This window comes from Dermochelys coriacea, chromosome 5 (assembly GCF_009764565.3).
Source record: "Dermochelys coriacea isolate rDerCor1 chromosome 5, rDerCor1.pri.v4, whole genome shotgun sequence".
Taxonomy (NCBI): Eukaryota; Metazoa; Chordata; order Testudines; family Dermochelyidae; genus Dermochelys; species Dermochelys coriacea.
Window position 1 is genome coordinate 43033257 of NC_050072.1, and position 24579 is coordinate 43057835.

General features: G+C 37.7%; 1 protein-coding gene across 22 annotated transcripts in view; it reads left to right on the plus strand.

Moving 5' to 3' along the window:
• Positions 1 to 24579, plus strand: part of ERBIN (erbb2 interacting protein) — a 214643-nt gene that overhangs the window by 134914 nt on the left and 55150 nt on the right. For 20 of the 22 annotated variants that reach the window (XM_038402361.2, XM_038402369.2, XM_043514174.1 and 17 more), the window contains 8 exons: positions 9654 to 9710; positions 14024 to 14087; positions 15606 to 15680; positions 17833 to 17977; positions 18478 to 18550; positions 22530 to 22659; positions 23105 to 23220; positions 24453 to 24522. In XM_038402361.2, the coding sequence (XP_038258289.1) occupies positions 9654 to 9710; positions 14024 to 14087; positions 15606 to 15680; positions 17833 to 17977; positions 18478 to 18550; positions 22530 to 22659; positions 23105 to 23220; positions 24453 to 24522 (730 nt within the window). The remainder of the gene's footprint in view (positions 1 to 9653; positions 9711 to 14023; positions 14088 to 15605; positions 15681 to 17832; positions 17978 to 18477; positions 18551 to 22529; positions 22660 to 23104; positions 23221 to 24452; positions 24523 to 24579) is intronic. The other 2 variants (XM_043514183.1, XM_043514184.1) reach the window with 1 other exon arrangement.

Here is a 24579-nt window from a genome sequence, read left to right on the forward strand (position 1 = left end):
AGACCTTATACCATCAATTGATTTATATATTTTATTTTAAAAACAGGTTTAAACTGCTGCGGTTACAGTAAAATTTCCTGAGATAAGGTAGGTGAGGCAGCATCTTTTAGTGGAACTTATCTTTTATTCTTACCTTTGTCTTCTATTCTGACCTGAAGACGAGCTCTGTGTGGCTCAAAAGCTTGTCTCTCACCAACAGAAGTGATCCTATAAAAGATGTTACCTCACCCACCTTCCTCTAATATCCTGGGACCGACTGCTGTAGTTACACTCCATACAGTAAGATTTCCTGTTTAGTCATGTGCTTGTTCAGGTACTTAGCTAATTAGTCTTGTGTATGAATAGAATTATGGAGAGAAATTAGAAATTGCAAGACGTGAATTTTTTCATCTGTACTTGTTACATATTTGAATAAATTAGAACTAAAGTAAACCTCCCAAAATGTGCTTTAAAAATATTTTTGTTTTCGGTTGTGCATTCTGCAGATTTATTGGCATCTGGTTGAGGCACACTTCGATACACATTTAAGCTATTATATTTTTGTAGCAGATTAGTGTTTGGGTTTTTTTTTCCTCAAGTTTTCTAAGCACAGCTGAGCTTTAGTTAGCTATTAGTTTGAATGTGGAAACAAAGTATAAGTGTCATGTGATGTCTGCCTCATTTATCTGGAGTAAGCAATGTCAAACAGAGCCTAGATGTAAACCAGTTGGCTATCTCACTAGCCGGTGCCCCAAAGAGCACTGTTCCAGCCACAGGATTTCTCTCCTTTTCGTCAAGACTTTGATTTAATTTTTTCAAAATAAACTTGTTAAGGAAAAGTTCAAAACATCAATTGTCCTTTCCCCTGACCTAGAGTCTTCTGCAGGGGCCTATCTAGTTCCCTCAGGATTACATTCTGCAGACTATCTGCCTGGGAGTCAAGTCAAGGCAAACCTTTCTGATCGCATCTCCTTCCTAGCCTGCTTGCCTGCAGGATTACACTCTGCAGGCTATCTGTCTGAGAATTGCATATAAACTGTGTTCTTTCCTCTGCCCCAGGACCTCTTGTCTCCCTACCCCCTGCAGCTCCCATCCTCAGCTAAGCTACTTGCTCACTTTATGAGAACCATTTGATCTTCAAGCTATCATGTGATCCCTAGCCTTACAGCCTAATTAGTCTGATTGGGCCCAGCTGATTGGATGCAATTGAGCTCAGCGCCCCTTAAAAGACCAGCCATTCTGATACTAATATTTGACTGTTACAATTTCATTGGTAGCAGTCTACAAAAAACAGAAGCTTGGGACAAATCGTATCAGTCTGATCTAGTGAGGTACTAGGTGCTAACCACACTCAACTCTTAATAAATTAAGTTAAATTGATATAGATTAACTCACCAAGTTTCACTGTCTAGTTCTGATTTGAATGGCTGTTCTTTTTAGCTTCACTGCCAAAAACCTCCCTGAGGTTAAAGAGTGTTGAAGGAGTCAGCACTTCACAGGAATAGGGCATTATGACAGTGAAGCTAAATAGGATAGTTATTCAGATCTGAATTGCATATTAAAATCTCCTAAAGAATTCTGTATTTCTTTAATTTAGTTCAGATCTTCTCTAAGGAAATGTTTCATTTAATCATAATACAAATTTATTTAAAGGCAGAGATGGACATTAAGGGTGTACTATACTCCACCACATAAAGCCCTATATAGGTGGAGTGCTGAATGGTTGAGGAGGTGAAAGCCAACCTCCTCCACCCCCGCAAAACCAGAATCAAGGTATTGATCTGCTAAACATCTTCCTCATGCTTAGACTGTGGATGCTGTTTCAACCTGTTCATAAACACAGATCTGCACCTTTAGCCCACCTCCAAAGTGGCCTTCTACTCCATCTCATGTGGCAGCAGTGCAGAGACCTACCTTTCCTGATATGTAGGGTATGTACAGGTAGCCTTTTATAGTCACTCAGTCAGTGGATTCCCTGCTCAGCTATATTTTATTCTATATAGATCCTGTTTTTTTCATCCAAAAGAAAACGGTAATCTGCTGCTTTGCAATGATTTTATCAACTATTGAAATAGATCAGGATATTACTTCACCCACCTTGTGTCTCTGATATCCTGGGACTTACACAGCTACAACATTGGATATTGAAATAGAAGTCTTGTATGATTACAAAGGAATGACCTTTCATTTCTTGACCCAATTGTCTAATTTTGATGGACCCTACACTTAAATACATTTTGTGTGTGCTTCTAACTTAAATCATTGTTTAAGGCAAATCCAGGATGCTTGAAGAAACCTTTCATGAAGTCCTAATTTTCTCCTCTGAACAGTGGAAATTATAGGAAGTAGGTACTCTCAGTACCTATTTTGTTTAGATAAAAGCAGATGGTGAAATTGGTAAGATGCAAAAAACTCTGGTCTCCAATTCACTTTTTTACTTTAGATAATTATATACATTAATTCTAATTTGTATCTAAGGATTGTATTTAATATATACATATGTGTACGAAGTGTTTTGAAACTGCTTTGCTTCCTCCAAAGCCTATGGAAAAAAATTACTGTAAAATAAAGAAAAGTTTCTGAATTCTTCTTACCTCTGTTTCCAGATTTCACTTTGAGAAGTGGCCCTACCTTTGTGAATACAGTCCATAATAATAAAGTTCAGGCTGAGCAATACTTGGCATCTGGTAAACACATTAAAAATTTAGAGGTTGGTGTAGTAGAATAAATTGTTAATATGCACACTACTCTCCACGTTTTCCTCAGTTATACGAATCGGATGTCAAAATAGTATTTCTCTTACTGTGCTTGGCTTTGGTCTTCACTCAATATTTTTTTAAATATAATATATATATATATATATATATATATATATATATATATATATATATATAGTTTGCTTCATGTGGCTCCCCTGTGACTCTAGTTCAGCTACATAGTAGATGCTGGATAACCATTAGAACACTTGCACTTCCTCCACAACTCTGTTACAATTAGATTAAATTACTCCTTAGTGAAATTGCCCTATGTGACATTGTAGTAATTAGTACTGACTTCATTTATTACAATCCAGATTTGAAACCTTACTGAACTAGTCTCAATTCCTACTGATCCAATACTATGTAGCTGTCATTCTATACTCAGTATTCATTAACATAGAGAGTCAGAGACATAAGAATCTGTTTTACTGTAAGGATGAGTATTGGCCAGGATTCTGGAGTTAGCCTCCATTACAGTATATACAAAATTCCATTTCAATGGCAGGTGCTCAGCACTTTTGAAAATCGGTTCATTCATGTCTAAATATACAAATCTGTAGGCTGTGCCTTTAAGCAAGGCTAATATCCGCATTTGGATTCTTATCTAATGCTAACATAGCTGTGCAGCATTATAGGTGTGATAGCCTTTGGGTGAGATATTATACTGTTTGTTTTTGTCCCATTGGAAGTTAGTCTATTCAAAAAGAGTACAATGATAATCCTGGTGTTGAGATCAGCACTTTTAAAAAAACAGGTTCTAGTGTCCAAAACTGTACATCTTGTCAAATAATGGTTATGGCATATGTCTACATAGCCATCACATTCCAAGCTTCTGATTCATTGTTTTGTAGAGCACATTGGAATATTTTAAGAATGAAAGGGGCAGAATAAAGCCACATTCATTTCTACTTTACTCCATTGTGTCTTCCATTTTCACTTTTTTCATGAAAAGAAGATATTTGGGAAAACGATTACTTTTTCTACTGCTGCTTCTAGCCACTGATAAGCACTCTGAAGTGTATAGAAATGGAGCAGGTAAAGCAATAGCCGCTGCTGCTGCTCAGGTTTAAGTTTCTTGTTGATAGACCTGTTACCAAGGAGTTCAGCCTCAGCCTCTGGCACATGTGATCTTTGATGCTTAGAATCATTTTATAACTCAGCACTAGCTAGCTGTAGACAACCTTCCATGTCTTTTGTAAATAAGTTAATATGGCAGTGCTGTGAACTCATTTTTAATCTTACCTTTCCAGCGTTTACAGTCCATATTTCAAACAGTTGGTTCAGTAAAAGATATGACCTCGCCCACCTTGTCTTTTTAAAATCTTAATTTTCCATAAATTTTGTACTTTACATACAGTAACAATGCAGTGTTAAGATTTTCAGACATTAATCTTTTAATGTTATCTCTTGAATTTTACAAAAATAATTTTGCAAGATTCAGAGGCTGCTACAGAGCAGAATGCTGAATTTTTTAGCCTCCTGCTTTTAATAGTATTTATGATTTAAAATGTTTTTCTGAATTAAAGAACTTGTGACCATGCTGAAAAAATAAAATGTCTGAAATGTATATAATTCTATGTGGAAGTAAAAGGGGTGGTTGTAATGTGACTTTGTAGGCATATCTTCTTGGAAAGTGAAACTATATATTTGATGTTGAGCTGTATTGATGCAGGATCTTAAACCAAAACAGACAGGAAATCAGATTTAACGGAGTTATTGAACTAATTTTCTGCTGACTGTGGTGCCCATACAAGGTATTAAATATTTAAATTTGTGTTTAAAAGTTGAGCTGTAATGTGTACAGGCTGCTCAGATAACAGTGGACAAAATAACTCCTGGAATATTCAATTGAAGTAAACAGTTACTCCAGGTATGAATTTGGCCCATTGTTTAAAATGAAATAAAATTACTTTAGCTTTGTTAGTTGATCTATAAACATTTTTTTAACGAAGCCCCAAGTTTATCTGAAATATTAAAATGGATACTAAAAAACTAAATTTTGGTATGACTGAATGTAGTGTGTGTGTTTTTGTTTGAAGTTCAGAACCCCAGATGTTGCAGGAGTATTACACAACTCACTTTTGAGACACGTGTCATGTTGCTTTCCTTTTTGATTTTATGCATTTTGGATTAGTGTCTCATAATACATACCATATTTTCTGCTGCAAGGAGAGATTACATTTCCCAACAGTGTAAGGAGGATTTTTCTGTTGCCTTTTTGTGCTAAAATAACATGTAAAATATATATTGTATGCTATGATCTCCATAGACAACATTACATACTTAATATAGGTGGAATACATAAGGACATCTATAGTTAAGGTTGTCTAAGTGTTTCCATTTTAAATAACCATCTCTGTTTGATTCCCGTATACCAGTCATGATATTTGGATGTAGTTCCTGAAGGCCAGCAGATGAAGTAAAACTTTATTTAGATCACCTCATCCTTCCCTTACATATAGGAGGTTTCGTATCTTCCAGAGTTCTGATGTTTGTCTCGGTAGGTGGAACCAGCTGAGGAGATAACTTGAAGATAGGAGAAAATGCAATAAGTCTAAGGAAGGCAACAGAAACAACAATGTCTCTGTTCTGTGAGTAATTCATACAGCGGGAAGAAGTAGTCTGGCAGCTTTAGATGCAGATGAGGTCAGAAGAATTGGAGATCATTTCCAGTGATACTTTTTTTTTTTTTTTTAAAGGAGTATTTGTGGCACCTTAGAGACTAACAAATTTATTTTGGTATAAGCTTCCTGGGCTAAAACTCACTTCATCAGATGCATGCAGTGGAAAATACAGTAGGAAGATTTTATTTATATATAGATATAGATAGAGATATGAGAGAGAGAAAACACAAACATGAAAAAAAGGGTGTTGCCATACCAACTGTAATGAGACTAATCAATTAAGGTGGGCTATTATCAGCAGGAGAAAAAAACTTTTGGAGTGATAATCAGGATGGCCCATTTCAAACAGTTAACAAGAAGGTGTGAGTAACAGTAGGGGAAAAATTAGCATGGGGAAATAGTTTTTACTTTGAGTAATGGCCAATTCCTCCCGGTCTTTATTCAAGCCTAATTTAATGGTGTCCAGTTTGCAAATTAATTCCAATTCTGCAGTTTCTCATTGGAGTCTGTTTTTCAAGTTTTTTTGTTGGAGTATTGTGACTTTTAGGTCTGTAATTGAGTGACCAGGGAGGTTGAAGTGTACTCCGACTGGTTTTTGAATGTTATAATTCTTCACATCTGATGGTGTCCATTTATTCTTTTGCGTAGAGATTGTCCAGTTTGGCCAATGTACATGGCAGAAGGGCATTACTGGCACATAATGGCATATATCACATTGGTAGATGTTCAGGTGAATGAGTCTTTGATGGTGTCGCTGATGTGATTAGGTCCTATCATGGTGTCCCTCGAATAGATATGTGGACAGAGTTGGCAACGGGCTTTGTTGCAAGGATAGGTTCTTGAGTTAGTGTTCTCCAATCCCTCAGACAAACACCTACAAGATCTCTAGCAAGCCTTCTTAAAACTACAGTACTCACCTGCTGAAGTGAAGAAACAGATTGACAGAGCCAGAAGAATACCCAGAAGTCACCTACTCCAGGACAGGCCCAAAAAGAAAGTAACAGAATGCCACTAGCCGTCACCTTCAGCCCCCAACTAAAACCTCTTCAGTGCATCATCAACGAGCTACAACCTATCCTGAAGGACAATCCTTCACTCTCTCAGATCTTGGGAGACAGGCCAGTCCTTGCTTACAGACAAGCCCCCCCAACCTGAAGCCAATACTCATCAGCAACCACACACCGAAAACACTAAACCAGGAACCTAAATTTGTTAGTCTCTAAGGTGCCACAAGTACTCCTCGGTTTTTTTTGCTGATACAGACTAACACGGCTACCACTCTGAAAATGGTGTTATTCTAGGAGATTTGCAGATACTGAGGTGAGCGTGAAGTGGACCAAAGGGTCTTCAAGTCTAGCAGAAAGGCAAAGAGATCATTCAGCAAGTTTAAGAAGCCTTGGGCAAGCAAAACAAATTTCTAATGGCCTTGATAGACAGAATCTTGAAGAAGCTCTCCGTGAGGTTTAACTTCGTAGCCATAGATTGGCTAAAGATGCCATGGTACTAATAGATATGCCTGGTGAAAGACCCATCATTCTGCTTGTCACAAAGGATCTGCTCAGACAAACTCAATTTTCTTAAAAAGAAAAGGAGTACTTGTGGCACCCTAGAGACTAACACACTTATTTGAGCATAATTTTTCGTGAGCTACAGCTGTAGCTTACGAAAGCTTATGCTCAAATAAATTTGTTAGTCTCTAGGGTGCCACAAGTACTCTTTTTTTTCTTTTTACGGATACAGACTAACACATCTGCTACTCTGAAACCTTTCCTTAGAAATCCTAATTCACTAGCGCAAGTGATATAGGTATGAGGGGGTCAAACCTTTAATAAAAAGGGAGGAGATGCTGCCAGATAAGATCATGTCTGCTAGAATAGTCATCTGAAAACAATGTACTTTGTTGTCCTATATGAGACTAAAGAACGCTTGTTTCCTCTTTGGTACAGGAGAGCAAAAATAGTTGTTTCTCAATCTGTAGTTCTGGATATCCTCCCGTTCCAGCAAGCTGGGCAGTATTGGAGTTGAATACCAGTTCCATAAAGACACAACGTAGCTATTATAGTATTATAGGGTGTGGTGGTTCACTTTTCTATGCAAAACACCCAGATGTGACCAAAAATGTGAGAAAGCTTTGGAGAAAAAATGATACTGTTAATAGGCATTCCAGTTCTCCCTTAAATTTGGTTGCTAATATTCAGTGAAACTTAAATTGATTCTCCATATTCTCATAGCACCTTCTGTTGATCCCCTTAAGTCTATTTGCTGCATATCATGGCCTTTAATTTTTTTGCCATTACTTCTGCTAGAGTCAGGGAACTTTAATGTCCTATTCTGTAAAATAGAAGGACTGCCAGCAGGTAATATGCAGAACTCTTGTCCTCGTGACCCTGCCTGAATTTATACATAGGGCAGTTTCTACATTTCATATAGCCGTGTCACTTCTGTCTTAATCCACAGAATTCCAGAGGGTATGCTACATTGCTTGGATATCAAGACCCTGTTGAATTTATCTTGGCCAAGCAGCTGAGTTCAGAGACTGAGAGGTTATTTATCTTGCATCAAGGCTTTACTGTAAGAAAGGTCAGACAGTTTCCAAATAGAAAACTTAAAAATGAGCTGACTAGAAAGGAAACGTGGGAAGGGAAGTCCAAGGTGAATCCAATGGCCAGTTGATCAGATGGCTGACACAGTAGACCTGATGAATCTTGATTTTAGTGACAATCCCATGTGACATTCTCATAAGCAAACTTGGAAAATGTGATCTAAATGAAATTACTATAAAGTACACAACTGGTTGAAAAACGATACTCGGAGTAGTTAGTAATGGTTCACTGTCAAACTGGGAGGGCGTATTTAGTGGAGTGCTGCAGGGGTCAGTCCTGGTTCCGATACAATTCAGGGGTCAGTCCTGGTTCCAATACGATTCAATATTTTCATTAATGATTTGGATAATGGAATGGAGAGTATGCTTATAAAATCTGGGGATGACACCAAGCTTTGGGGAGGGGGGAGCAATTTTGAAAGCACTTTGGACACAGAATTAGAATTCAAATGACCATACCAAATTTGAGAATTTGTCTGAATTCAACAAGATGAAATTCAATAAAGACTATGTAAAGTACTTCACTTAGGAAGGAAAAATGAAGTGCACAACTACAAAATGGGGAGTAGCTGACTAGGTGGTAGTACTGCTGAAAAGGATCTGGGAGCCATAGGGGTCACAAATTGAATGAATCAGTATTGTGATGCAGTTGTGAAAAATACTAATATTCTGGTATATTAACAGGTATATTAGCAGTATGCTCTACTCAGCACTGGTGAGCACTCAACTGGAGTACTCTGTCCAATTTTGAGTGGCACGCTTTAGGGAAGAGGTGGAGAGAGTCCAGAGTAGAGCAACAAAAATAAGTTTCAGAAAACCTGACCTCTGAGGAAAGTTTTTTAAAAAACTGGGCATGATTAGTCTTGAGAAAAGAAGACTGAGAGGGGACATGTCTTTAAGTATGCTAAGGTCTGTTATAAAGAGAACTGTAATCAGTTGTTCATGTCCACTGAAAGTAGGAGAAGACATAATGGACGTAATCTGCAGCAAGGGAGATTTCGGTAAGATATTAGGAAAATTTCTAACTGTAAGGATAGTAAAACATTGCAGTAGGCTTCCAAGGGAGGTTGTGGAATCCCCACCTGAAGGTTTTTAAGAACAGGTTGGACAGACACCTGTCAGGGATGGGTTAGGTGTACTTGATCATGCCTCAGCACAGGGGGCTGGACTTGATGATTTCTTGAAGTCCTTCCAGCCCTACATTTCTATGATTGATGCTTATGGGAATAGAGACCAGAGGCATTGTTTTAACATAGCTTTATGTATAGGTATAGAATGTACAATATGGTTTTAATTTGTGTTCTTTAATCCTGTCCTTTCCCTCAAACAATCTTTTGTTTTCACATCTCTGGAGAATTTATATAAACTAAGAATTGTTTGAAATGTATAAAAAAAATCTCTGGGTAGAGGAGAACAATTGTGTTCAAGCAAGTGCAAGAAGAGAGATCCAGTTTAAAAAAAAAAAAAAAACTAATGAAAAGGTGAGATTACAACAGTGTGACTTTTTGTACAGACTGTCTTTGCAGTCTTAAGTGAAGAATATTCCTGGTCTTTAGATGACTTTTTGTACAACTACTAAAAATACCTTTCAATACAATTTCTGTTTCTATCACAAAGTTTGGGTTTTGTCAGAAAATAGAAATGTTTTACCTTTTAATGGTCAATCATTCTATCGTGTTTATATTACAGGTTAACTAAACTCCAGATATTGGAACTGAGAGAAAACCAGTTAAAAATGTTGCCAAAGTAAGTACAGATGGAATATTTAAGGTACATGCCTGCTTGCTTTTCAGTTTCAGTAAACTCGTAATGACTATTAAAAAGTGGATTGAGCCTTAGTTGACCCAAGATTCACCAAAACTTCATGATCAAACCCAAAGGAATCAGCCCTCTTGCAGAAACTCTTCCTCCTCCTCGTGTTCAGTTTCTTCCTTGTCCTGGCTTTCCAAATTAGCTTTTGCTCTTTCTGCTCTAACCCAGTGGATTCCTTGATCTTCTGCCTCAGATACTTGAGTTTTTACTGATTCGGTACTTTAATTTTCCCCTCTTTCCCCCAGTCACTGGGACTGCATCCCAAGAATTGTGTCTTAATCTAGCTCTGTGAATGTTGTTATTCCAGATGAAAATATTTTAAATTCTAATCCCATCAATTTCCCTCTCCAGAAATCTTGACAAATTTTAGTGTACCATTGCTGCACTGTGTGTGTGTGTGTGTGTGTGTGTGTGTGTGTGTATGCATAAATTTATTTTAGTGGCATTAAGTCTTTTCAACTTTACTGTTGAAACCTTTAGTGGATATTTATTCAAATTCTAATATTAAAATCAATGTATGTGGGATTAATAGACGCTTATTGTTCAGAGTGACTGGGTGAATGTGATTGTTTTTGAACAACTTTGATCATGAATACATTTATTATTGATAAAATACAACACAGTACATACCTGTGTTCTGTGGAATCTGTTATACAAGATGTGTTCCAAAACACTTCATCAAATTGTTTAACATAGCTAGTGTGAGTATCCCCAATCACGCTTCCACAGCTGTAAAATGCTTGTTAAAATTTTAATATGGGATTGTCTTAATAGTAAAATTCAATTGCATGCTTTATTTTTTAGATTTTGTATCACTTCTAGTCCTTTCTTTCACCTCTTAATTTCAGGCAGTGATTGTGGGTTGCTCTTCTTATTCTAGTGTGAGACAAACTAACCCAGGAATCTGACAGTGTTGTTACTTCTGTGGTCTGGCACTGCCCTGAGTAATTTAATTTTCCACCTAATCCATATGTTGATCCTACTTAATTTAAGACTGTTTTCATTTGAGCTATAGGCAAGTAATGGCATACAGTTGAAATCCTTTCTTGGACAGAATTGATTGACTTATTTTGCACATTATGTCTAGATATTCTACATCGGGGTGGCCATACTTTGTCATATGTGGCTGGGAGGGTTGTAATCTTCAGAAATTCAAGAGCCAGAGCATACCTACCAGGGCTCTGGGCTTCAGCTGTGCAGGGTGTGCCTGCCAGGGTTCCAGGGGGTGTGGTCATGTGTCACAGATTTTTTCCAGGATTTGCTGACTCCAGTTTGTCACATGATGCAGCCCCCTCCCTGCATGACAGCTGCTGGAGCTGAGGCTGTGAGAGGCAGCAGCAAACAGCTGGGAGCTGCTGGGAGAGCTGCAGCCTCTCCCCACAGAGCTAACACCTGGGAGCTGCAGGGAGGGGCTGCTGAGGATAAGAGGGGAGGTGTGCCTGGGGAATGTGTGACTCAAGCTGTTGAGGGGAATGACTGAATCTTTAAATTGTGCCCCCCCCCACACACACACACACACACACTCAGCAGGCACCAGTGGTCTCTGGCAGTAGCCTCTAGTCCCACCATCCGGCTGCAGGGCAGAAGGCCTGAGGCTATTCACCCGCTCCCCCGCAGTCTAGTAGGCAGAAAATTGCGGGGAGGGGGCATTTGCGAGCTGCACTTTAACTGTAAATGAGCCACATGTGGCTCACAAGCCACAGGTTCGCCATCCCTGCCCTATATGGTGAAGGGCTCACCTGTCAGCATGTGACAATGGCCCAAAAAAGGTATTGAAAACATTATTTAGAAAGGGAACTTCAGATGCTGTGATAGTCATTCATTTGACGTAAAGAATTTTGTTTACCTTTAGCTTCATGATTTCTTATTTCTAGTATATGCAAACTGACATCCCTCAAAGTGAGGGATGTTTGACATAGAGTTACAGTTGAAATGCAAATATATCGGTAATTCCCAGACAAAAACCTACATGCAGATGGAGATAAGTTTAAGAGAATATATCAGTAACCTAAGTGTAGTTCTCTTCTGGACAAAAATGTCGACAGGAATGTTGTAATGTTTCATGGGTGAAATCCTGGCTCCACTGTTGTCAATGGGCATTCTCCTAGTGACCTTAGTGGGGCCAGGATTTCATTCTGTATGCACAAAAATAAATTCAGCTTTAACTATGCAGTCTTGACTAGCGCCACCATAATCTTCTTAGCAACACAGCTGCTGCCATAACTCTTCCACGTCTTCTGGGATCAATTCAGCAAGGTACTTAAAGCTATTGGTTTTATTTGTGTGTTTAAAGATAACATCATACAAAGTACCGTGCTGATCTGGGGCCTTAGAGAGTATCACTCTCAATATATGATATGGCTAAGGAGGAAACCCAGCATAGCTGCTGAGACTCTGAACACCCTGCGTCTACTTTGCAGGTGATATAATTAGCAGATTAATGCATGGCCCACCTTCAATTATGAAGTGAAGGCAGGGACTGTAACAAACATCTAAATTAAAATACTTTTAAAAGTCCAGATATATGTTTATAAATAAAGGTGCTTTATAACTGTGAAAAATGAGTTTGGATGAAAAAAATCAATATAGAACTAAATAATAGCATAGGAAAAAAGAAATTTGGAAAGTAGATGCAAAGGGGGAAAATGCTTTATTGGTGCTAATGAGATACACTAGCCTGAATTAATATTTTGCTATAGAGCCTAAACAATTTTCTTGCTTGTTTTCCCTGTTAATATTTCTGTATTTTTTCCTTTAGTTTCTTCACTTATTGATGCTTGTTGATTTTTACTTTTAATCATAGATGTCATTGGACAAATATATTAACATACAGCTAGTACTCCTACTGAATTAGGTTTGAGTAAAATATTTAACACTGAAGCAAAAAGCACTTGTTAACGCTGTTAATCAAAGTGAGGTGGGTAATGTCAAGGAACTAAATTAACCTTAATTTGTGCCAAATACATTATGTAGCTTTAAGCTGATCCAATATTTAGAGATTGAAGAATTGGAACTATTGTAATGCATATTAAAAATAGGTCTTCTATTTGAAAGGAAAGCAAGAGTACTGAACGTTGTATAGACAATTTATTTGATAGCTGAAAGTAAAGACAAATTATATATGCAGAAACTAAGAAACTTCTCAGTTTGGAAATGTTTTCATTGGCTTTTTAAGTGTACTTCTGATTGTAAGTGTAACTGTTATTGAAAACAATGCAGTGACCACTTCCTAAAAAAAAAAAAAGGGGGGGGGGGAGAAAAATGATTTTTAGGGAGGGTTACTTTTGCACTATGTAGGGCCAATTCCTGCAAACATAAGCACGTAACTAAAGCTGGGTGTAGTCCCACTGAAGTAAATGATATTGCTAGCATCAGTAAAGTTATCTATGGGCCTAAGTGTTTGCAGTATTCAGGTCTAAGGCTTAATTAAAACTGTGTCTGTTAAATTCTTTATTTTTGCCTAAATTGAAATTTTGATTGTGTTTTGTATAATATGATTGCTCCATTATGCAACGCTTACATTGATGAGGGAACGCAGATAGAAAACCAGCATTCTGTCCATAGATGTTACATCTACACAGCAATAAAACACTCTCATCTGACCTTGGGTCAGCTGACTCGAGCTTGCAGAGCTTGGGCTGCAGGGTTGTAAAATTGCTGTGTAGACATTCCACCTCGGGGTGAGGGTCTCAGCTCTTGGGCTCCAGCCCGAGCCCAAACATCTGAACAGAATTTTTTAGTTTTGAGCCTGAGTCCAGATGACCTGGGCCAACCAAAGATGATGCAACAAGAGAGAACTCAGAAGTGATCCCAATGAATTGGGAGAGATGGAAGGAAGTGTAAGAGGAGAGTAGCTTTACTGAATGACTTGGAATGATTGGTCATAATTTAATTTACAAAAATTAAGTGATTTGATACTAATTACTTAAAGCTCTGACTTCTTTTGTGTGATTTAGTCAACTGGATCATTAATGTATACCCAAAAAGAAAAGGAATACTTGTGGCACCTTCCTTTTCTTTTTGCGAATACAGACTAACACGGCTGCTACTCTGAAACCTGTCATTAATGTATAGTTATTCAATTGAACTATGTATGAAAATCTTACCCTGACTAAGATCAATCTATTTACAAAACTGCATCACTATTTAATGCTGATTAAAAAGATGTATTAGTATGAATACAGGAAGATTGGATGTAACTGGTATTTTTTTAAATCTAATTCCTTATTAATTCCTTCCATGTGCAGAACCATGAACAGACTGACTCAGCTAGAGAGACTGGACTTAGGAAGTAATGAATTCACAGAAGTGGTGAGTTTTAGTTAAGTAGCAGAGCTTAGAATCGTTTCCTAAACCTTTATCCTTAAATCTATTTTTAATCAACATCAAAATGTAAAAATCAGCTTACAAGCTATATTACTGAACAGTTGTTGCATACACTTCTTTCTGCTTTATGGAATCTATTTTAAAAGTTCTGGTGAAATATTTTTTTTCCCTTTTTCCTTTTAAAAAAAACCCTAATGATGTGATAGGACTCTGACATTTGGTAGAAGATGCATTTTCATATGCAGGCATAGGAATTCTTTTATTCGGTGACCAAATATTTAAATGGTCCAAGTCTTCATTTGCTTCAGTATGGCAGGCAAATATAAACTGTAAAGAGGAACCTTTTATTGATAGATAGTGAGTGTAAATTATTTGGGCTCGAGAAATTATTATTTACTTGCTGTGTTGGGTAATGCCCACAATAGTGTTGGCTTGGAGTTCAGACCTTGTCATAGGGAAGACTGCCTCCTCTCCCATTCACAATGCTGCAGACAAGCACTTCCTTTCCCATTTACAATACCATAATGTCTCTATAGCAACTACAGCAACTACTGATACAGAAAAGTAATATTAGGAAAGCATTCAATGTATTTTTAGCTGTCTTATAATGGAATTTAGCAATTGGAAATATGATGAAGAGCCAACACTGTGTGATCGGCCAACTCTCTGTGAACCACTAGTAAGTGCTGTGTGGGGGACAGTTTGAGGAGTGCTTTTGTGCCAGGCACTTCCCTATGCACTACTAGCCTGCGTACTAAGAAAGTATACTGAGTATCAGATTATTTGGTTTCTGTTCCTAGCTCTGGCACTGGGCTGCTTTGTGACTTTGGATGAGTCACAATATTTCCAGTGAAGGGTACATATGTGTGTATTGTCAAGTGGTATTGCCTCTTTCCTTGGGTTTGAGAAAACATTTGTATTTAAATGGGAAAACAAATTATACATTCCTGTCTTCTATATGTCCTCTTTGAAGCCTATCACAGATTAAGGAGGAAAGTTATAATAGAAACTCATTGTTAAAATATTTTCTTCACTGATATAATGGTTCATTTATGCCATATACACCTTTTGATTTGCTACTACAGTGTTACAGGTTTTAAGTTACAGCTTTTAAGTTCGCCTGGTCTAGCATCTAATAGACCTTAACTGTCTGTTGAATAAATAGCCATGCTGAGATGTAAAATGAATAGAATGTTTTTAGATTTCTCAGTATGAAAGGCAATAGGTACATGTAAGATTTATTTAATGTGTGTCGCGAAAGGAAAACAAAGTAAGTTTTTATAAAGATTGTTCTAAAAATTTTAGCCAATTTTTACACTTGTCAGAGACTTACATTTTGTTATCTGTGTTGTGTTCTGAGGCTCCACACAAATCAAGCAGAAATTTAAAACTTGGATTAAAAAAATCTTATTAAATAAGACTATTCAAATGACTGAATTGACTGTTTCGCTGCTGCATTTAAACTGTTCTCTTGTATCTGATTTAAAAAATTTTTTTTAACAGCCTGAAGTACTTGAACAACTGAGTGGATTAAAGGAATTTTGGATGGATGGTAATAGACTAACTCTTATCCCTGGGGTATGTCTTTTTTTATGTTTTAAATGCATTGTATTTTAACTGTGGAGTAGTACTTGTCTTGTCAATTAACTTCTTAAATTAAGAATATTTAATAGGACTACAAAGCCAGGAGATTAAGTGCTTTTGCTTAAATAACCCTTTTGAAAGCTGTTGCTCATCTCTTGTGGGATAGGTATAAACAGTTCCTTTCAGTGAAAGTAATTGTTCTGTCATTTTAGATTCTTACCTATGCTTCAATTCTGTAAAGGTTTAGATCCAAATCCTAGTTTTAATATAGGGATATCTATTCCCGCCCCCCCCCCCCGGGAAGAAATTGTACTTTAGAGAGCAAACTGCAATTCAGAAGATATATTTTGGTAAATTCTAATGATTACTATACATATAGAATATGGCCAATTATTATTCATCGCTTTTGAGTATCTCCCTTCGGTGTACTTAAGAATTTTACTGTGGATCTGACCCAAAGCCAACTGAAGCCAGTGCAAATGTTCCCATTGATTGTAATAGGTTTAGGGTCAGGTTCTATATTCTCAGTTATAGATCTCAGTTACGGTTATGTATGGTCCACACTGACATTTTATTCCTGTTCTAATGAGCCTTAAAATAAATAATATATACTAGGAGGTCACCGAATAAAATTGATAGGCAGCAGGTTTAAAACAAATGAAAGGAAGTATTTCTTCACACTACACATAGTCAACCTGTGGAACTCTTTGCCAGAGGATGTTATGAAGGTTATAACAGAGTTCAAAAAAGAACTAGATAAATTCAGGCAGGATAGGTGCATCAATGGCTATTAACCCAGATGGGCAGGGTGGTGTCCCTAGCCTCTGTTTGCCAGAAGCCGGGAATTGGAGATGTGATGGATCATTTGATGATTACCTGTTTTGTTCATTCCCTCTGGAGAACCTGGCATTGGCCACTGTTGGAAGACAGGATACTGGACTAGACTAGATGGAATTTCGGTCTGACACAGTATGGCTGTTCTTATGTTCTTACAACTACAGCAAATTGATTATTTTGGAACTTCACTGCTGATTTTTTTTTTTTTTTTAATAACTTGTACTTCAAAGTATGGTCTATGTATTTTGGTTTCAGACTTACAAGGTCGTAGTGCTCTTCTGACATTTGAGGCTTGTAGTCAGTCTACTTGTGTCTACAGAACTTTTCTAGGAACTGATCTATAGCCATCTTTAGTCTTTTTTCCCATTTCAATGAATTATTCCTTGGGTAAGATTTTTTTTAAAGGCTTTCTGCTATACTATACAGCCTAAGTTGGGTAAAACTGTCCATAAGTGACGCATAATGTTTTAGCTGGTTTAGTGTTCATAAACACTTGTGTATGCTTGAGCTATGCAGAAAAATAAGGAAATTAAAGTAAAAATACGAAGATCTTAGGTTTTTGCTTGTTTAATCCCTCAACGTAGTCCAGTTAATGATTGCCATTGGAGTTGCTTTTTAGGGGAAGGTAGGGTTCAACTCTACAAAAACTGCATCAGGGAGAAGGTTGAGTGCCTGAAGAGCAATAATGCTGCTTCACCTATGATAAATTATGTCACTTCCATGTTGCATTAGATACAGTCTCTGCTTATGCTAAATTAAGGAGTGTTCCTGGTCCAGAGACTGAATTGTAAAATGTATTAATCTTAAAAAGAAACCCCAATAAGTGGATTGTTTACATTTAAACTGTGCAGGCATGCAGACAACTATACACCACATTCTGATATTTATATATTATAAAAATAAATTTAGTAGCATGATCTAGTTTGGCTATTTAATATCAAATTACACCATGATGCTGCTAACACTTAGTTTTGTCTTCTCTTGCAGCATGATACTTTAGAGCGGGGGTTCTCAAACTTTTTTTGCTGGGACCTCCTTTGAAAAATAGTTCAGGCTGTGACAACCTCCCTCCATTCCATGCCATCCTTACTTCTGCGCTGCTGGTGGTGGCAGCGCTGCCTTCAGAGCTGAGCAACCGGCCAGCACCTACCTCTTTCGTGACCCCCGCTGTAATAGTCTTGTGACCCCCTTTTGGGTCGTGACCTCAGTTTGAGAAACGCGGCTTTAGAATCAGTGGACTGTAAGAGATAATGGCTTTCTTCATTGATTGAAGTTGCAGAATTAACCCATTTTTCCCCCTCACGTTTAGTTAATTGGCAGCTTGAAACAGCTGACCTACTTGGATGTTTCTAAAAACAACATTGAAATGGTTGAAGAAGGTGTTTCAGGCTGTGAAAGCCTACAAGACCTGCTGTTATCCAGTAATTCACTTCAGCAACTTCCAGAGTCCATTGGTTTGTATTATCCTCTAATTTATGCGCTTTTAAAAAAAAAAATTAAGGTAGCTGTTGGACAAAACTTTATGGAATACAACTTGGAATAGCCTATGGACGCAAAATCAAAACAGTAATCTTAAACTGTTCTATTAATAAATGTGCAAGACATTGGATAAAATCATAATGCAGCAATATTGAGTAACATTCTGGGATTGCAGATTTATCACAAATTTTGAAAAAATGTTTGTAAATGAATGGCAAAGTATTAACTTTAAGTAGAGATGAGGGGTTTATCTTTTCTGTGTGGCTGACATATGATAAGCTGAAAATGAAACTCTAAACTCATGTGCTTATTTCTTCAAGAGATACATAGCATACATGTTTCCCAAGTTTTCAGGTAATATGGAAAACAACATGATTTGCCAGTAACATTTATTCTTAACTGCAACTTCCTTTATTTGAAGATATTACACTTTTTTTATATGAACACTTTTTTGATTAATTTCATTTTACAATAGGTTCACTAAAGAAAGTAACAACACTTAAAATTGATGAAAACCAGTTGATGTATTTGCCAGACTCCTTAGGAGGGTAAGTGTTAATGAAGAACTTGCAGAAAAACAAGGCAAAGTTTTATACAGGTGAAACAATCATCTGCTTTCTATGGTGGTATACCTATATCTTTGCTTGGTATGACTGGTTGAACTAATCTCTCTTCATGAGATAATGATGTTCAACAGTAGCCTTCACATCCAACTGCTAGTTGGCTGTATGTAACTGTTTGTATTTTCAAGGAGCTGAATCCTGCATTCTGAAATTCAGGCATCAATATATATGAAAAATGAACTGGAGGTATGGGAGAATAAAATAATACTTATGCGTAAGGCTGTGAGTTTGTCATGGAGGTAACGGATTCCGTGACTTTCCCTGACTTCTGGAGCGGCCGATGCTGAATCAGGGTCTGACTAAGCCGGACAGCCCCAGGGCCAACAGCAGCAGTTTGGGTGTGTTGGAGGGGGCTTGGGGTTGGAGGATGTGGGGGGTGCTTACCTCGGGGTCGGGGGCTCTGTGGCTCCCACTGGCATGGCCCTGAAGCTCCTAGACAGCAGAGGGGCCAGCGGGCTTTGTGCTGGCTGTGGCCACAGGCGCCGCCCCTGCAGTTCCCATTGGCTGCAGTCCCTGGCCCGTGTGTGGTGGGAGCAGCGTGCAAAGCCCCCTACCAGCCCTGCCAACCCTTCCCCCGTCCAGCACCCGCAGGGGTCCCAGGCCACCTCCCCCAGCACCTGCGGTATCCCCGACCTTCTTCCTCCCTCCCCCTTCACAAGTTTTAGTTAGGGGTATATAGTCATGGACAGGTCATGGGCCGTGAATTTTTCTTTACTGCTCATGACCTGTCCATGAATTTTATTAAAATATCCGTGACTAAAATGTAGCCTTTCTTATGTGTTTAGTAAAACATGCAGTCAAACTAAAATGTAAAGGAACATAGTGAATACAAAAAGGTCCCAGCTTCATATTTGTGACTGCTTGAGTTATACTGTAAACATTTCAAATAAACTGAAATAACAGGTATTTTATACATTCCATTTTAAAAATGAGACATGAATATCTTCCCCGATTAAACAGTCAACAAATCAGATTTGGGCCAACCCACTAATCTTTTATTGTCATTTGGTATTCACCATTTTTATCAGAGTGAACCAAGTTACATAATAGTAAAAAATCATTGGTTCATAATGTAAATACTGTAGAGAATTTAGAATTTTTAAAAAATGAGTTGATATAGTAAAAACTTACCGGCATTCATTCATTCTATTATTATTTTTGCCAGCTGTACTAAATTTGTTAAATTTTGTTTGGACATCAAAATTCAAAGCTAAGATGCTAGGTACAAATTGCAGTTTATTTACTAAAAAGAAAAGGAGTACTTGTGGCACCTTAGAGACTAACAAATTTATTAGAGCATAAGCTTTCGTGAGCTACAGCTCACTTCATCGGATGCATTTGGTGGAAAAAACAGAGGAGAGATTTATATACACACACACACACACACACACACACACAGAGAACATGAAACAATGGGTTTATCATACACACTGTAAGGAGAGTGATCACTTAAGATAAGCCATCACCAGCAGCAGGGGGGGAAAGGAGGAAAACCTTTCATGGTGACAAGCAAGGTAGGTTAACAAGAATATCAGAGGAACAGTGGGGGGTGCGGTGGGAGGGAGAAATACCATGGGGAAATAGTTTTACTTTGTGTAATGACTCATCCATTCCCAGTCTCTATTCAAGCCTAAGTTAATTGTATCCAGTTTGCAAATTAATTCCAATTCAGCAGTCTCTCGTTGGAGTCTGTTTTTGAAGCTTTTTTGTTGAAGGATAGCCACTCTTAGGTCTGTGATCGAGTGACCAGAGAGATTGAAGTGTTCTCCAACTGGTTTTTGAATGTTATAATTCTTGACGTGTGATTTGTGTCCATTCATTCTTTTACGTAGAGACTGTCCAGTTTGGCCAATGTACATGGCAGAGGGGCATTGCTGGCACATGATGGCATATATCACATTGGTAGATGCGCAGGTGAACAAGCCTCTGATTGTGTGGCTGATGTGATTAGGCCCTATGATGGTATCCCCTGAATAGATATGTGGACAGAGTTGGCAACGGGCTTTGTTGCAAGGATAGGTTCCTGGGTTAGTGGTTCTGTTGTGTGGTGTGTGGTTGCTGGTGAGTATTTGCTTCAGATTGGGGGGCTGTCTGTAAGCAAGGACTGGTCTGTCTCCCAAGATCTGAGAGAGCGATGGCTCGTCCTTCAGGATAGGTTGTAGATCCTTGATGATGCGTTGGAGAGGTTTTAGTTGGGGGCTGAAGGTGATGGCTAGTGGCGTTCTGTTCTTTTCTTTGTTGGGCCTGTCCTGTAGTTGGTGTAGAGGGCTTCTACATCCATAGTGGCTAGGATAGTGTTTTTAGGAAGATCACCAATGGACTGTAGTTTCCTCAGGAAGTCAGTGGTGTCTCGAAGATAGCTGGGAGTGCTGGTAACGAAGGGCCTGAGGAGGGAGTCTACATAGCCAGACAATCCTGCTGTCAGGGTGCCAATGCCTGAGATGATGGGGCGTCCAGGATTTCAACATTCCACACAAAGATGAACTACAAGCCATCAGGAACAGTATCCCCGATACTGTCATGGCTAACCTGGTGGCTGAACTTTGTGACTTTGTCCTGACCCATAACTATTTCACATTTGGTGACAATGTATACCTTCAAATCAGCGGCACTCGATCACATACCTAAAAGTGGCTATCCTTCAACAAAAACAGACTCCAAGGAGAGACTGCTGAATTGGAATTAATTTGCAAACTGGATACAATTAACTTAGGCTTGAATAGAGACTGGGAATGGATGAGTCATTACACAAAGTAAAACTATTTCCCCATGGTATTTCTCCCTCCCACCCCACCCCCCACTGTTCCTCTGATATTCTTGTTAACTGCTGGAATTAACCTACCTTGCTTGTCACCATGAAAGGTTTTCCTCCTTTCCCCCCCTGCTGCTGGTGATGGCTTATCTTAAGTGATCACTCTCCTTACAGTTTTCAGAGTAGCAGCCGTGTTAGTCTGTATTCGCAAAAAGAAAAGGAGTACTTGTGGCACCTTAGAGACTAACAAATTTATTAGTCTCTAAGGTGCCACAAGTACTCCTTTTCTCCTTACAGTGTGTATGATAAACCCATTGTTTCATGTTCTCTGTGTGTGTGTATATAAATCTCTCCTCTGTTTTTTCCACCAAATGCATCCGATGAAGTGAGCTGTAGCTCACGAAAGCTTATGCTCTAATAAATTTGTTAGTCTCTAAGGTGCCACAAGTACTCCTTTTCTTTTTGAGAATACAGACTAACACGGCTGCTACTCTGAAACCAGTTTATTTACTGTGAGACTGAAGTGAACCAGCTCGTGTAAAACCATAAGTTAAGTTTGCACCTCAGCCCTGTTTCTTCATCTTTTAAAAATGTTTGCTTAATGAAGTCATCATCACATTGACACTGACTGCTCTCTACATGCCATATTCCTACTTTTTAGGACTAAAGAAGTCTTCATCCCTTCATTGCCGCCCCAGCTTAACATTCTTCTGATTCTGGCATGTCCACTTTGAATGTTTCCATTATCTGGTGTGCTTCAAACAGCACTGTATGATGCAGTGCATAAAAAATTTAAGTGGAGATGCTGGGCCCTAGGAAAGAGGTACCTAGGTCATCATCCATTTAGATTTAAGGACTGTGTTGGGGTAGCAGAGATTGAGAAACAGGCTACAGATTAAGAGGAAAAAGTCTACTTTAGCCTGAATACATAAGGAGAGAGCATCAGTGTAGTTCAGGTTTAAAAAGTGTCCAAATTTTTGAATGGTTATTTAGGTTTCTGAAGTGTTTGAGTTTCATCCATAAATGTAATTGTAAATGAACTTATTCTAATGATAATGAAAATTAATTGTATTAAGAATTATGTATTTTAAAGCAAGTAAGCTTTTATGTATATATTAGGTTGATATTTTGAATTTCTTTAATTTTGTTCAGGCTAATATCAGTAGAAGAACTGGACTGTAGTTTTAATGAGATTGAAGCTCTGCCTTCATCTATTGGGCAACTCACTAACATAAGGACCTTTGCTTCAGATCATAATTTTTTAACACAGTTGCCACCAGAGGTATGTTTTTGCTCAGAGCCAACATTATTCCACATATTACCTGGATATTAGACTATATTTTAGAGTTACCTTAGTTCTATTCACTTCAGATACCAAAGTGACAGATTTTGAGTGGATTTTCTGAAAATGTTTTAAAATTCATAGATGTACATATAGTGGCGTTCAAGCAATTGCAATCCAAATATTGAACTATTTTGAGACAAGCTTGGTTTTGCAAAAGTAATGTCTGAATTGTTAGTTCATAAACATCATAATAGAAAATGAAAGAGAGAATAATTGCTTATAGTTAATACTGTATTATAATGGTATATTCCCTTTCATATTTAAGAATAAAGCAAATAAAATTGTGCATACAAAATAAAATGTAATATTAGATATGTTCATTCTAATATTGTGAATCAGTGTAGGTAGAGTTGTAAAGCTGAATAATCATTTATTTTTTCAGATTGGAAACTGGAAAAATGTAACAGTGCTATTTCTGCATTCCAACAAGCTTGAATTTCTCCCTGAAGAAATGGGTGATATGCAGAAATTAAAAGTCATCAATCTAAGTGACAATAGGTTTGTGAATTGCATTCATTTAGTTAGTTATGGCATAAAATGCAGAAGCATGGCAGAGATTAGAATCTGAATGCATTGTATCTCCAAGACATTTTGTACAAAATATAATCCTTTTCATTCCACCCTTCCAAAAATGTTTTGATCTTTCTCTTGGAGTTCTTTCTCATCTTAAACTTAAAATAACGCCTTTAATTTATATTTTATTATTTGTCGCACTAGTCGTCATACTGCATATTTTTGGATGCCTCTACATTTTGTAAAAGCTTCTTTATTCCTTTCCAGTCACTGCAGTGGGAGTGATTCAAGAAGCAGAACTGCACTATTTCACATTTTTATTGCTATTGTACTCTTCCAGTGGCATGTGAATACGTTGTAATTGTTAAGCCCAAGTGGTTTTAATTAATCTCTTTTCCCTTGTGTGGCACAGGTTCATCTCATTCATAGTCATCAGCATTTATTCTTTTGGAGTTAAATTTGTAAGACTATCTGAATCAGTATTTCAGGAAAGATTTGCATGCTATATATATATATATATATATATATATATATATATATATATATATATATATATATATATATGAACAGTACAAGGCAAGATACAGAATACTATCACAGTACACTGAATAGTACTTTGAATGCATCTCTGCATTTACTAGACAGGTCAGTGGAACTGTGATAAAACATTGCGTTGCTGGAATTTGCCATTCCATTGAAATTGAAACATTTCAGAGATCATTCAATTTTAGCAAAGTTCCTCTGGAAGTGAAGCAGCATTCCAATGGAACACAGCCTAGTTTCCCGCCAGCTTGCCTACCTGGCTCCTCAGCAGCCCACCAGGTGGACTGTCTCAGAGTTGGAGACCGCAGAAGTTCTAGGGTCTGCAGATCTGGGAAAACCTACCATTTGGATTTCTTCATTTGCTTTAGCAACAGTTTAGACTTTTTATGGGGGGGAATGGTTGTAGCTAATCAGAACAATACCAGATTTCAAAATATTGAACTCCTCCACAAAATGGAATTATCTTTCTCAACACAACCATAGCATTTACTGGAAATTAAATGGTTTGCCCCTCAAATTATTACCCTTCTATTTATCTAACAATATTTTCTTTATATGTTTTTCAAGCTTTTTAGAGGCAATATATATAGCATTGTTTCTGAACAGACCATTAGTCTTCACAGCCATACTTAGACTAAATTTTTGCCTTGTATATTGTGATGTTTCTTTCACAGACTGAAGAATTTGCCCTATAGCTTTGCAAAGCTGCAACAGCTGACTGCAATGTGGCTATCGGACAATCAGGTGAAAAGTATTTTTAATAAGTTTGTATAATTGATATTTGTCCAAGTTACTCTTAAT